The 12,146-nt window shown below is 47.7% G+C and overlaps 1 protein-coding gene across 2 annotated transcripts in view; it reads left to right on the top strand.

Moving 5' to 3' along the window:
* Window positions 1–5,106: 5,106 nt before the first annotated feature.
* The window catches only part of Auh (AU RNA binding methylglutaconyl-CoA hydratase), a 94,630-nt gene continuing 87,590 nt past the window's right edge, over window positions 5,107–12,146 (top strand). For both annotated transcript variants that reach the window (XM_038332539.2, XM_038332538.2), the window contains exon 1: window positions 5,107–5,324. In XM_038332539.2, the coding sequence (XP_038188467.1) occupies window positions 5,138–5,324 (187 nt within the window). In that variant the 5' untranslated portion in view covers window positions 5,107–5,137. The remainder of the gene's footprint in view (window positions 5,325–12,146) is intronic.

The following is a 12,146-nucleotide window of genomic DNA, read 5'->3' as shown; positions in this document are numbered from 1 at the left end:
ACCATGGAATCGCCTGGCTTCATCCTGATCTTGCTGCAACTCAGCCAGGCCCAGCAGTCCTGCATGGTGAGTTTTCGTGCTGTGATGTTCGTGAACAGATGAGAGGTTCAGAGAGACCACCATGGGCCTGACACACCAGCACTTCAAAACCTTGAAGTAGATTCTATCTGCTGCTTTGAGGGACAGGTTTCTGGAAAGTCACAAAGCACACCACACACACACACACACACACACACACACACACACACACAGAGAGAGAGAGAGAGAGAGAGAGAGAGAGAGAGAGAGAGAGAGAGAGAGAAGACAGAGCTGTCATCTATTGCTCTATTATAAACCTTATGAAAGCAGCAGCTTAGCTATTTGAGATGGCATCTCAAGCAGCCTAGGGTGGACTCAAACTCACCGTGAAGCTCAGGTTAGCCCTGTGTAGCCCAGGCTGACCTGAACTACAGTGATCTTCCTGCTGAGTTTGCTGGGTGCTTGGTAAGCAATATCTACTCTGCTACTCTGCCTGGACGGGAAGCATTTGCAGGCCAGCGTCTCCACAAACAGGACACTTGCTCAGCATGGTGAAGATGGGACATGCAGAAGCAGATGTCCTAGGGAAAAGAGAGGCAGTAGCAGGGACGTGGAGGATCATGAAGGAACTTTGCTTGGATTTGCCCTGGCCTTTGAAGCTTATTAGTGATGTGACTGTTGACAAAATGCTTCTTACGGTGATGTGTGAGCATGTGAGACACGGTGTGTGTGAGGCCCAGATGGTTCAGGCTTCTGGTCCTGTCATTACCTGAGGCACTGCTATAGATCAGGGTTAGTCAGGGCACAGGGATAGGTCAGCAGAGCTGGCTGAGGGACCCTAGGGAGTCAGTCCTCTGTTGTGTGATCTCTGTTGGTGTACACCTTGGCAGGCTGAGAACGATGGAGTTGGAGTTCCAGGTCAGCCTGGACAGTCATAAGACTTTACATAAATGAACAAATAAAATAATTTCTCATACTGAGCTGTGACTCTCCCAAGTGCATGGGGTGAAATCCCCTGCCTTCCTGTGTGAATATGAAGTAATTAAGGCTGGGAGGCTCATATGGGTGGAGTCTGGCTATAACACTGTTTGTTAATAAACTTGGGGGTTACAACTAGTGGCCCAAGTTAGGTCTAGCTACCTGTCCTCAACAAGCCAATTAAAAGAGTCAAATAAGAGTAGAAAGCAGGGAGCTGGGCAGTAATGGTGCATACCTTCAATCCCACCACTTGGGAGGCAGAGACAGGCGGTTCTCTGTGAGTTCAAGGCTAGCCTGGTCTACAGAGAGAAAGTTCTAGGACAGCCAGGGCTACACAAGGAAATCTTGTCTCAACAAACAAACAAACATACCCCCCAAACAAAACAATAGAAGAGTGGCAAGTGGGCAAAGGAGCTTTATTCAGTTTGGCCGCACTGGGAGGAGGAGCTAGGAGCAAGGAGATCCTGGGAAGCCTCACACAATCTAAAAGCCAAGGCTATGAATAGCTAAGTAGTCCTGTGAAGCTGTGGTACTGCCCACATTATTTGGGCTCCAGTCTCGTCATGCAAAGTGGCCTAATGAGTTATAGGGACTGTGTGAAATCTCTTTCTAGGAGTCAAGTTTCCTCCCTGGCTGGCACCTTCTCCTTCTCCCAGCAGGAGACTCCTAGGGGGAAATTCCCATTTCTTTGGGGCCCACTGTTTCAATAATCTCCAAGTCAGATCGAAAGACATGAATGTCTTTTTAGAACATCCTCACCTCTGCCAAGCCTGCTCTACCAGGACTGCTGTCCTTCTAAACAGAGGAAGGGACACAAGGGACAGGTACATGCAGTGGAGAGGTCATGCAGGGACACGGTGAGAAGGTGACCATCTGCTATCCAAGAAGAAAGGCCTCAGAAGAAACTGACCCAGCACATTGACCTTGTATTACAACCTCCATGTCTATGAGGAAATAAAATCTGTTGTTTAAGCCACCTGGTTTATGGTGGCTAGAGCTGGTTGGACACCCTGTCCTGCCCCCTTTATACCACAGGACAAAGGAGTTAGAGGACAGAATATCATCCCCTCCCCCCGCTAGACACGAAGAACCATGGATTCCAGGGCTACGGCAGGACAGAGATCAAACCATAGATTTCTGGTTCTCTAGCAACAGAGAAGGGACTCTGTCTATTTAGGAGAAGCAGGAGGGTGTGCTTGCAGACTTATTAAAGCAAGAGGGATAAAGAGCAATACGGCTGGTTTCTAGACAGTTCTGTGGCCAATTCCCACTCTTCATCTGTTTGGCTAAGTGGGGGAGAGGACCATACTGTCATCAAATGTCCAGGTACTCCTTGCCTTTCCGTGAATCCCATCTCAATAGACACATCAGAAGCTGAAAATATCCTCCTTCAAAACTTGTTTAATACTTCTCTGGTGCTAAATACACCAGCTTAGTGACAGGGTGCCCTGCCCAGTCTTGCTTAGGTTGTCATGATCCCAGGCTGAGCGGGGAGGAAGAGGGGAAGAGGTGTGGGATATGCTGCTGCCAGCCTTTGAAAAGACCCAAATTCAAAGTCACTTCTTTGTGCATGTGAACGTCCAGGCGTGTGGAGGCCAGAGGACCTCGGGTGTTGCACCCTAACCCATCCACGGGAGGAAGCTTCTGGGCTTTACCTGGTGTTCCACTTCACCTGACTGGTCATTTGCGCCCTTCCAAGTGTTTTTTTGTAATACCTGTAAAGGACACAAACACTTTCCTCAGTTCAGGGAGTGAGTCTGACATACGGGAGGCCTGGGATCTCCAGTTGGGGGCCAACCTGGCAGTGTACGGTGACCTCATGTAAAAAGCCAATTGACCAAATAAACAAACAGGAGGGGGTGTTCCCAGTGCAATGGAGTCTTGAAATTTTATGTTGACTCTGCATCTGTTTTAAAGACCAATTTAACCTTTTTATCCCTGAGACAGGGTCCAGTCACCCTTGATGCAACCAATTTCCAGTTCTGTCTGCCCCCACTCCCAGTTCTTAATCTGGTCCATTCAGACATCTGTCTTACCTTCATAGACAGTCCGTGACTTTCCTCACCCTATACGGATTGCCAGGTGTGCAGAGATGAACCCTCTGACCACAGCAGGACTCAAACAGGGGCTTGCTCAGCCCACCAATTGGAGCCACCACGTCATCTGGCTCTCATCCTTAATCTCTCTCTCCTCTCTCTCTTTCTCTCTCTCCCTCACTTTCCTTCCCACTCTTTGGCCTCCCTTTCAACCCCCATACCTCCTATCTGCCTAGAGACTTCAAAACCAAATTGGAGAAACCATAAACCATAACACTAGCAAATTCAGCACTTAGCAAAAGGAACACTGCTCTTGGATAAAGGATACAAGCTGCTTTTAAGAACAACTTCCCAAGTGGTACTTGACAGAACTCACGGTAGAGGCTGTCCCAAGGTCACTGTCTCATTATTGTAGCACCGGCTACAGCTACTTGCTATTCTCCTGGCTCTTTTCCTTCTGGCTACAAGCCCAGCAGGTGGAACATTGAGGGTGCCAAACATAATGTATTATATTAGAATTTCTATGGCCAGCGTGTAATCTCCTGGTCTGGGAGGACTGGAAGTATTCTGAAGAGACTTTCTATCGCTCCCTCTAAGTTTATACTGGGAAATAAAGTTCCCCAGGGAATTGGAATCCCCTGCCTCCCACCCCCACGCCGGGTATTTCTCACAGACAATGCTGGATCAATGATGGAAGGGACCACATATTCACCTGAACTGCCTGGTTCTGCATGACTTCGTCTCTCTACTTAAACTGAAGAAGGACTTGAAGCATCATTGAATCTGTTTGTCTCTCTTTCCAGTACGGACATATTTGAATCAATCTCCCATTTCTGCCTTTCACCTTTGAATTGGTTTACTGAGGACACGTAGTGGAACCTGGTTTGTTAGGATTCTGAGGCGCATAGTACCAACCCTTAAACTCAGTAATAGTGGTACAATTTGAAGACTAGACACTCTTCCTAAATAGGCTTTCTCTGGGTGGAGAGTTGACAGAAACCAGGTAGCAGGGAATTCTCAAACAAGGCACACTAATAAATATCTTTACAGAACTGACCTGAGGTTTTGGGAGGAGCCCTCGACTCGGAACTGTTCCTGGGCCTGAGCTTTGGCTGAGCTTTCCTTGGGGTGGGCTTTTGTTGGGACACTGGCCTCTAGGAAGTCCCCACAGGTGGGCAGGTGGGCCTAGTTCCCTACTTGCTGCTTTCCCCTTCCCTGGCTAGGTTTACCAGGCACGTGTAATGACAAGCCGAGGTCTCAGGCTGAGCTGCCCCCCTGTTCCACCAAACCTAAGAGAATGGAGCAATTTTGTTCACTATTCTGCTCACTTAACACAATGGCCTTGTGATGGGCGGGTATCGAGCCTGAGGTCCTGACAGTGCTGATCAACTAGATTCAGCCACCTGTCTTTAATAGGCCAATTAGAGATTAGTTCAATGTGTACACATTGGGAAGAGGAACAAAGGGGTCCTATGATGTCCTTGTCCCCCAAGACCATCTTCAAGGTCCTGATATGAGGTTTAGGTGTAAATGGAGGCGTATGTCTAGCTAGGTAGTCTTGGTCAAGGTGAGGTCCCATCCATCACTGACCCATCGCCATCTCCAGTCTCTCCTGCAAGATGGTCTGACACAGACCCATGACTCTTCTGCCTGGAGAGAAGTTCCTCCTCTGACTGACCTCAAGGCTCCAAACTGCTCAGTCCCAACCTGGGATTCCGGGAGGAAATTCCTTTTCCTTGTGGAGTTTTAAACACTTCGACATCCCAAAGGGAGGGGTACAAGAGTGTATATATTTCCTTCCCTACGGAAGTCACAACCCTAGACTATGGCCCAAGGAGGGAAGGGAGGCAAATCCCTCTAGTACTTCGGAATGTGTCCCCTTAGCGTTTCCACAGCTTTAAAGATGCCTCGTCTCTGTGGTGACAGGAGACTAATGTCTCACTGGTAGCACAGACTTGTCTCCCCATAACCACCAGAGTAATGAGGGTCTGGGCGAGGCCAGACGGCAAGGGGCGGGGCCAGGGCGCCAGACGCCCGTCCTGCGCGTGCGCGTCTCCAAACGGGGGGCGGGGCCTGGCCGCGGGCGCCCGCTGTAAACAGACAACATGGCGGCGGTAGCTCCGGGCGCTCTGGGCGCCCTGAGAGCGGGTCGCGTCCGCCTGGTGGCCGCGTGCTGTGCGCGGCTCGGCCCCGTGGCCTGGGCCGGGGATCCCGCCTCGAGGAGGGGCTACAGCTCTGAGGTGAAGACGGAGGACGAGCTGCGCGTGAGGCACCTGGAGGAGGAGAACCGAGGTGAGCTGCGGGCGAGGCCGCAGAGGTCGGCCCTGCTGCCTCTGCGGCCGGAGGGTACGGTGGCCCTCCGAGTTCAGCGCGCATGGTGCTGCTGCTCGCGTCTGGGGGGTCTCTCCAGCCAAGGTCAAGGCCGGGATTCACTTCTGGGCCAGGGTTGCTTCTTGCTGTGTAATAGCACCCTGCCACCTTCGGCGTCAGTGCGAGAGTTGTAGGAGCTGCAGCGGGGATGCCTTTTATTATCCGAGAGAATCCTAAATTAGAGAAAGTCATCTTTTTCTTTTGCACATTTTATGTCGGAGAGTTAGTTTTTGGGGGACTGTTGCATTCCACTTAAAGAATTTTGGGCACTTTTATTTATTTATTTATTTATTTATTTTTCCCTTACTGAGCTCCGTGGAGCAAATAAAAAATATTCATCTTGTCCTTGGGCTCCCTGTTCTGGGAGACAGAGTGTGGGGAGCGATGCAAAGGTAAGATGCAGAGGAATATTGGGGAAGTTCCTTTTAGTTGCAGTGTTAGCCTTGCTACAGGGGTGGAGAAGGTGGGATAGGGTATTGCCCACGATAGAAGAGAGGATCACTCATTGCATCACGACATCCATTTATAGAGTGCTGGAATCTGTTAAGTAGAAAGGGACAATAAGTTAGTCAGGATGGCTGTCTTTCCCTCCTGTCTTTTGAAGGTCAGATGATACTGGCTACAGGCTTGTGGAGAACCCTGCAGTGTCTGCAGGGTTTATCTCTCACTGTGTAGCCTAGGCTGCCCTGGAACTGAAGATCCTCAGACTCAAGAGTTTTGGGATCACAGGGTTGAGCCACCCAGCCCACTCCAAGGCATTCTATAGGCAATGGAAACTGACGGTTCTGAAGCGGGTTCCCCTGCTCTCCAACCATCGGATGCATCAAGCAGAATGATGAGATTGTACAGTCTCTGTGCCTGATGAGTAGGTAGCCTGCGCCAGGTGCTCATGAGTATGGGAGTCATTTTGCTTCTTGTTCATTCAAGTCGTGTGAGACACTGGAATGGTCAAAATGATAGAGATATGGATTTGGGAAACCGCCGAAGGCAAGTCTGGTATGATGGAGTAGCAGGAAGCCCCCAACTGGCAGCTTGGACAGGCCTAGAATCATTAAAGCTTTGAATGTCAGTCAGTCTTTGGGGTAAGCTTAGGGGTGCTGGTGTTTCAGTTAAGTTGTATGCCCCAGTGGTGTGTTACTTACGAAGGGTCCTGACGAAGGGTACCAAATTGAGTGCATGTTCAATGCAAATTCACACAGAACATCTGGGAAGCCTTTAAGTTGGGATGCGATTGGATTGCAGAAGATATAGCACATTGCATTGAAGATGATTTGATAAAGATACTTTCAGTTTATCCTTAATGTAAATATCAGTAGTTAGGACTCCCTGGCCCTAAGACCCACCATTCCTTGAGGATTGGCAGAAATGACAGTGAAGGCTTTGCTTTGTTTTTACCGCTGAGCCAACTGTAAGGGAGTGCAAAGGAGAACGCGAAGGCCGGGGTACTGCCGGATGGGGTCTCTGAAAGGTTGCTGATGTAGGTTTAAGAGGGACACTGAGGCAGATTGTTGGTGTTTTAGTTACTAGAGTTTTTGTCATGAACAGACAGACAGCAGACAGCATGGCAGGGACTCAGTAAGTTCAGGCCTTGGCACCAGAGACACAGCGTTGAGGGGGTTCTGAAGAATAGAATCAGGGCAGATGAGGCAGGAGTGGTCATCTTTCACAGATCTTTGAGGATTGTAATTTCACAGCAGAATCTTGTACTCAGGCTAGATGATACCCAGGCTAGATGATTCCCAGGCTAGTTTGGGGAAAGGGTGGGGCCCAGACTGTGTGGCCACCAATATCCCCTTTGATGTAAACTCACTTTTTCAGGTGAGAAATCCCTGTGTTCTCGGTAGGGTGCCTGGTGGTGTCTAGGAGGGGGGAGGGGCTGCTGCAGGTGCTGTGGCCTGAATGGATTCCATCAGCACATTCTCAAGATCTCCCAGTGGGTTTGTCAGAGTGATGAGTCTAGAATTTGTTGCTCTCAGCCTCTCAGGAATATGAGAACCGTCTGGGACCAGAGAGGCACCCACCCAGCTGTGTAAGGTTTAGGCCAGCGGCAGAGGTTGGCACCTGCAGAACACTGCCGGCTTGCAGCTGTTGTCAGAGCTGTGTTTGTAGTTTGCAATGGGGGTCCCCTCAGAGAGCCAGGTCTCCCTGGTGGTTATTTCTTCTTACGTTTTTGTTCATCCTAGAGTTTTAGAGTAGCCTAGAGGTCTTGGCTTGGCTTGCAGAGGCTCCTTTTAGTCCAGTCCCCCATCCCGTCCCCGCCGTCTTCAGTCACCCTCCTTGCTCACTCTTCATGTTGACGTGCTAGGGAGCTTCTGCTTGCAGGCTAGTCAGCTCCTTCCCTGGGGCCTAATCAGCTCACACCCTGCAGCTGCCCCTGACCTGCTATTCTGCAGCCCTTTCTGCTCGGGTTTCTGCATATGCTTTCCGGAATGGCTTCTCCCTGCCCCTAGGAATTTTCTTTTCTGTGGAGTAGTAAGCTTGGACTATACTGTGGCCCGTTTTAAAAATGTCTTTGTAAAACTGTTGGGACAGTTTCTGGCAGATAACAAATGAACAAGTGAACAGAGAAGTCATTCTTGATGTACCTTATTCACTCTAGATGCAAAGATCTGGTGATAGAGCCCTTCCATGGTCTTTATTTATGCCAACTTTATCCATGGTAGGCTGGTACATGGCAGAAGTCTGCTAGCACATCTGTCTTCATGTTTGAAAAGATATATTTGCAGCACAAATTCTAATTGGTTTTAATAAATAAAACTCAGTCAGATATTAGAGGGTGAAGGCTGAAGGATCAGAGAAGCAGAGCAGCCAGCACTAGAGAGTTCTTTCCTCTACCAACGCTCAGATCAAAGGGGTGATCCTGTTTCTACAAATCCTCAGACTGGTTGCTGTCTCTACGAAACCTCAGACTGATTGTTCTCTTTATGAAACCTCAGACTGCATCTGAGCTCCTATCTCCTCCCACCTTACTTTTCTCTCTCCACCCGGCCATATCACTCCTGTCTCCATCTCCCTAGTGCTGGGATTAAAGGTGTGTGCCACCACTGCCTGGTCTCTATAGGTTAGCTCTGCACCCTGATCTTTAGGCAACCTTTATTTGTTAGATTACAAACAGAATATCAGTATATATATTTCCATTTATTTTATGAATATGTGAATTATCTCAATAATAAAGTTAAAGAGGTTTGAATTATTGAGGTATGATTGATGGGCTATAATGTTCAATAAGGCATCTTCACAGCTGTGCTCTCTCAACACAATCCAAATTTAGGACATTTTTACTTTTGTTTTTTAAAAAGATTTATGTATATATGTGTGTACATATGTGCACATATGTGCGTGGGAGCACAGTGCTCTCTGAAGCCAGAAGAGGCCGTTGGATCCCCGGGCTCTGGGGTAAACAGTAGCTTCAAACCACCTGATGCAGATGCCGGGAATCAAGCTCAGGGCCGCGACAAGAGCAACCAGTGCTCTTGACCACCAAACCATCTCATCAGCTTCAATTTATATCATTTTCGAAAAATCAAATCAGTAAACCCTCTAGACTTCAACAGGACACTCCATTTGTTCCATCTCTCAGAACCTTCCTCCCCCCCAACTTGTTTTTTCTCCATAGGTTTGTCTGCACTGACTGGCTCCATTTCTGCTTCTTGTCATGAAGGAATTGTCTCACCGCTCTCATTTTCCAGCTACTCACTGCTGACGTGTAGGAGTCCTCTGGAGTTCTTTCCAGAGACGTTGTACTGTGTGCTTCTTTTATTTGTCCTAATACTTTCTGTGTTTCCCATATATGGCATGTCATGGCTTTGCTTCTTTTTGAACGGCTTCATTTCCTTCTCCTGCTACTTTACACTGCTGGGTTTCCCTCCTCCTGCTCACTGCTCTGGGCTGCGGAGGACAGCATTCAGACTTCGCTGCCTGAGTCCGGTTCAGTTGAGGAAGCTTTTCCCATCAGTAGAGTGAATTTTTATCTTGTTGAATTTTGTCAAGTACTTTTTCTGAAATAATCTTGGCTTTTCTTGCTTAGCTTGCTGAGGTGATGGATCACTTTAAATGCTTTTCAATAATGACCCACACCCCTACCCTGAAGTAAATCCCATGTGGTTGTGGTTAAGTATGCATGTATTTTATTTGCATCTATGTTTAGGAGATATACTGGTCTCTGGTTTTCTGTTTCTGTAATCTTTATCTGGTTTGATGCTAACTAACCTTGTGGACTGAGGTAAACACTCAGGTGTTTAATGTGCTTACTGTCCACGTGTGAAGACTGGAGTTTATAGAGCCCACCCAGATACCGAGCGGGCCTGGGGGCCAGGTGGGCTTGGTGCTATTGGTATTGTGATCCCAGTGTGAAGGCAGAGAGTGGAAATCATAGAGCTGGACTAGACAGAGTGCCTGGCTCTGGGTTCAGTTGAGAGACTGCCTCAAAGTAGAGGACACCTGATGTCAGCCCAGGGCATGCACGCATGCGCACATGCACACACTACCCTTACTGCGTTGAACTTTCTGTGCTGGTTTTCTTTTCCCACTGTCGGTAATTCTGCCATTGATTCTGATGATTTTCACCTTTCCCTTCCTTTGCAATTAATTTGCTGTCCTAGTTTCATTTTCTTTTCTTTAGTTTTTAAAAATTTATTTAATTAAAAAATTTATGTGCATTAGTGTTTTGTCCATGTGAGGGTGTTGGATACCCTGAAACTGTAGTTACAGACAGCTGTGAGCGGCTATGTGAGTGGCAGAATCGAACCTGGGTCCTCTGGAAGAGCGGCCAATGCTCTCAGCCGCTTAGCCATCTCATCTCTCCAACCCCAACTTTCTTGTCTTTTAACATAGCTTTGCAGAATAGTCCACATTGGCCTAGAATTGTGATCTTGCCTCAGCCTCCCGAGTGCTGGGATTACAGGAGTGCACTATGTGGGTTAAAGTGTTTTCACCCCTGGTGTGGTCTCTCTTACTGATGTTTCCTTGAGCTTGTGAAGAGCGTAAACTCCACTGTGACTCGTTAAAGCTTCTTCTGCATTCAGTGAGTGGCTTTTGCAGTCAGTGAGCAGAGCTGCAGCTAGGCCTGTCTGCTGGTGGAGGAGAGTTCAGCCTGCAGTGGTATGGGGCGTGGGGCATGGTATATCTCTTCTCCCCAAAATTGGTTCTTCTACAGCTGCAAGCGAATGAAGGATGATGCTGTCTTAGAGGACCAGGACCCTTGAATTACAGTGTGCCCCTTTCTTTTGGAAGGCTATTCCTTGCTCCGAAATCAGCTCTCTGAAATTGATATACCTGCTCCAGCTTTCTTAGATTAGTGCCAGCATGATTTACCTTAAAATCAACAGCATGTGTCTTTAGAGCCACCCGCCAAGTCTTGCTTATTATTCACTCTGACAATTTTGTTTGTTGAATTCATGCAGGGCAAGCGTTCTCCCAGCTGAGCTATTTCTCCAAACCCCGATGATCTCTTTAGGTCTTTCAAGCCTAAGGTTACTATTGAATGACTGGAATATCATGCATCATGTTTGTGCTTTCTGTTGTCTTCTTCACTAGTTTCTTCACCCTCATGGTCTTGTGTATTTAGGTGTGTGTGTCTTTTTTTGGCCTCAAATAAAACACAAACGAATTAACTCTAACAGTACATAAAAAGAGCTATTTACACAACCACGTGGGGTTTACTCTGGGGGATGCAGGTGTGCGGTCATTATTGAAAAGCATTTCAAGTGATTCAGCACATCAGCAAGCTAAGCAAGAAATACTGCAATTATCCCAACACACTCAGAGAAAACGTTTGACAGAATTCATACTGTACAAACTGAAGGATGCTTCTGCTGTCTATGAAGGACAAAACCTGGGCACCCGCAGCCTCAGATTGAAAGAATGGGGGCGGAGAAAGCCACTCCTGAGGAGTCTTCAGTCCTTGAGCTGCACCCGTATGGTCTTCTGCATTTACTTTGCTTTTCCCATGAGCGCTTAGCCATACTTGCATGTTTACCTCTGCCCCACTGACTTACACTGGTGTTTTCGAAGGAAATCCCCAGGAGGCAGGCCCTCTGCCCACCCTGACTACCGTTGCCCTGTGTCATGGCTTGGCTCCTTCTTCCTCAGCCCTGTTCATTTTTTAGTATTTTCTTGGTTTTTGATGCATTGTTACTTTTCAGGTGGATTTAGCACCGTTCTGTTCAGAATCAGTGTTGTGTTATAGATGTGAAGGAACTGTTTACAACTCTGGCTTACTGTGTGAGGACATGTTTAATTTGCTTAATTCTATTTTTCTGGCGTTCGGAGTTGTAGGGAGTGTCTGCCAGTAGGATCTGCCCATATCTTGCTAAGAGTGTCATTTGGTCATCCTTCCAGCCTCTCCTTTCTGACTGTTATTAAAAATGTGATGTCTTGCCGGGCAGTGGTGGCGCACACCTTTAATCCCAGCACTCGGGAGGCAGAGGCAGGCGGATCTCTGAGTTCGAGGCCAGCCTGGTCTACAAGAGCTAGTTCCAGGACAGGCTCTAGAAACTACAGGGAAACCCTGTCTTGAAAAACCAAAAAAAAAAAAAAAAAATGTGATGTCTTCCCCCAATCAGCTTTAAGAGCACCTCCTTTCCATTCCCTTACTAGGTTGTTTTTTATGGATGTGTTGATTTAGTCTTTTAAAGGATGCTTTTTATGGTAGTAGTGTTTTTCATGTGTTGGGTTTTGATTTTAATTGTTCTCTCTTAATGGATTGTTAAGTTCTCTCTATGTTGCCTGTTATAAAAGTTGATA

Source organism: Arvicola amphibius, chromosome 6 (assembly GCF_903992535.2).
Source record: "Arvicola amphibius chromosome 6, mArvAmp1.2, whole genome shotgun sequence".
Lineage (NCBI taxonomy): Eukaryota > Metazoa > Chordata > Mammalia > Rodentia > Cricetidae > Arvicola > Arvicola amphibius.
This window is presented reverse-complemented; position numbering and strand designations above follow the sequence as displayed.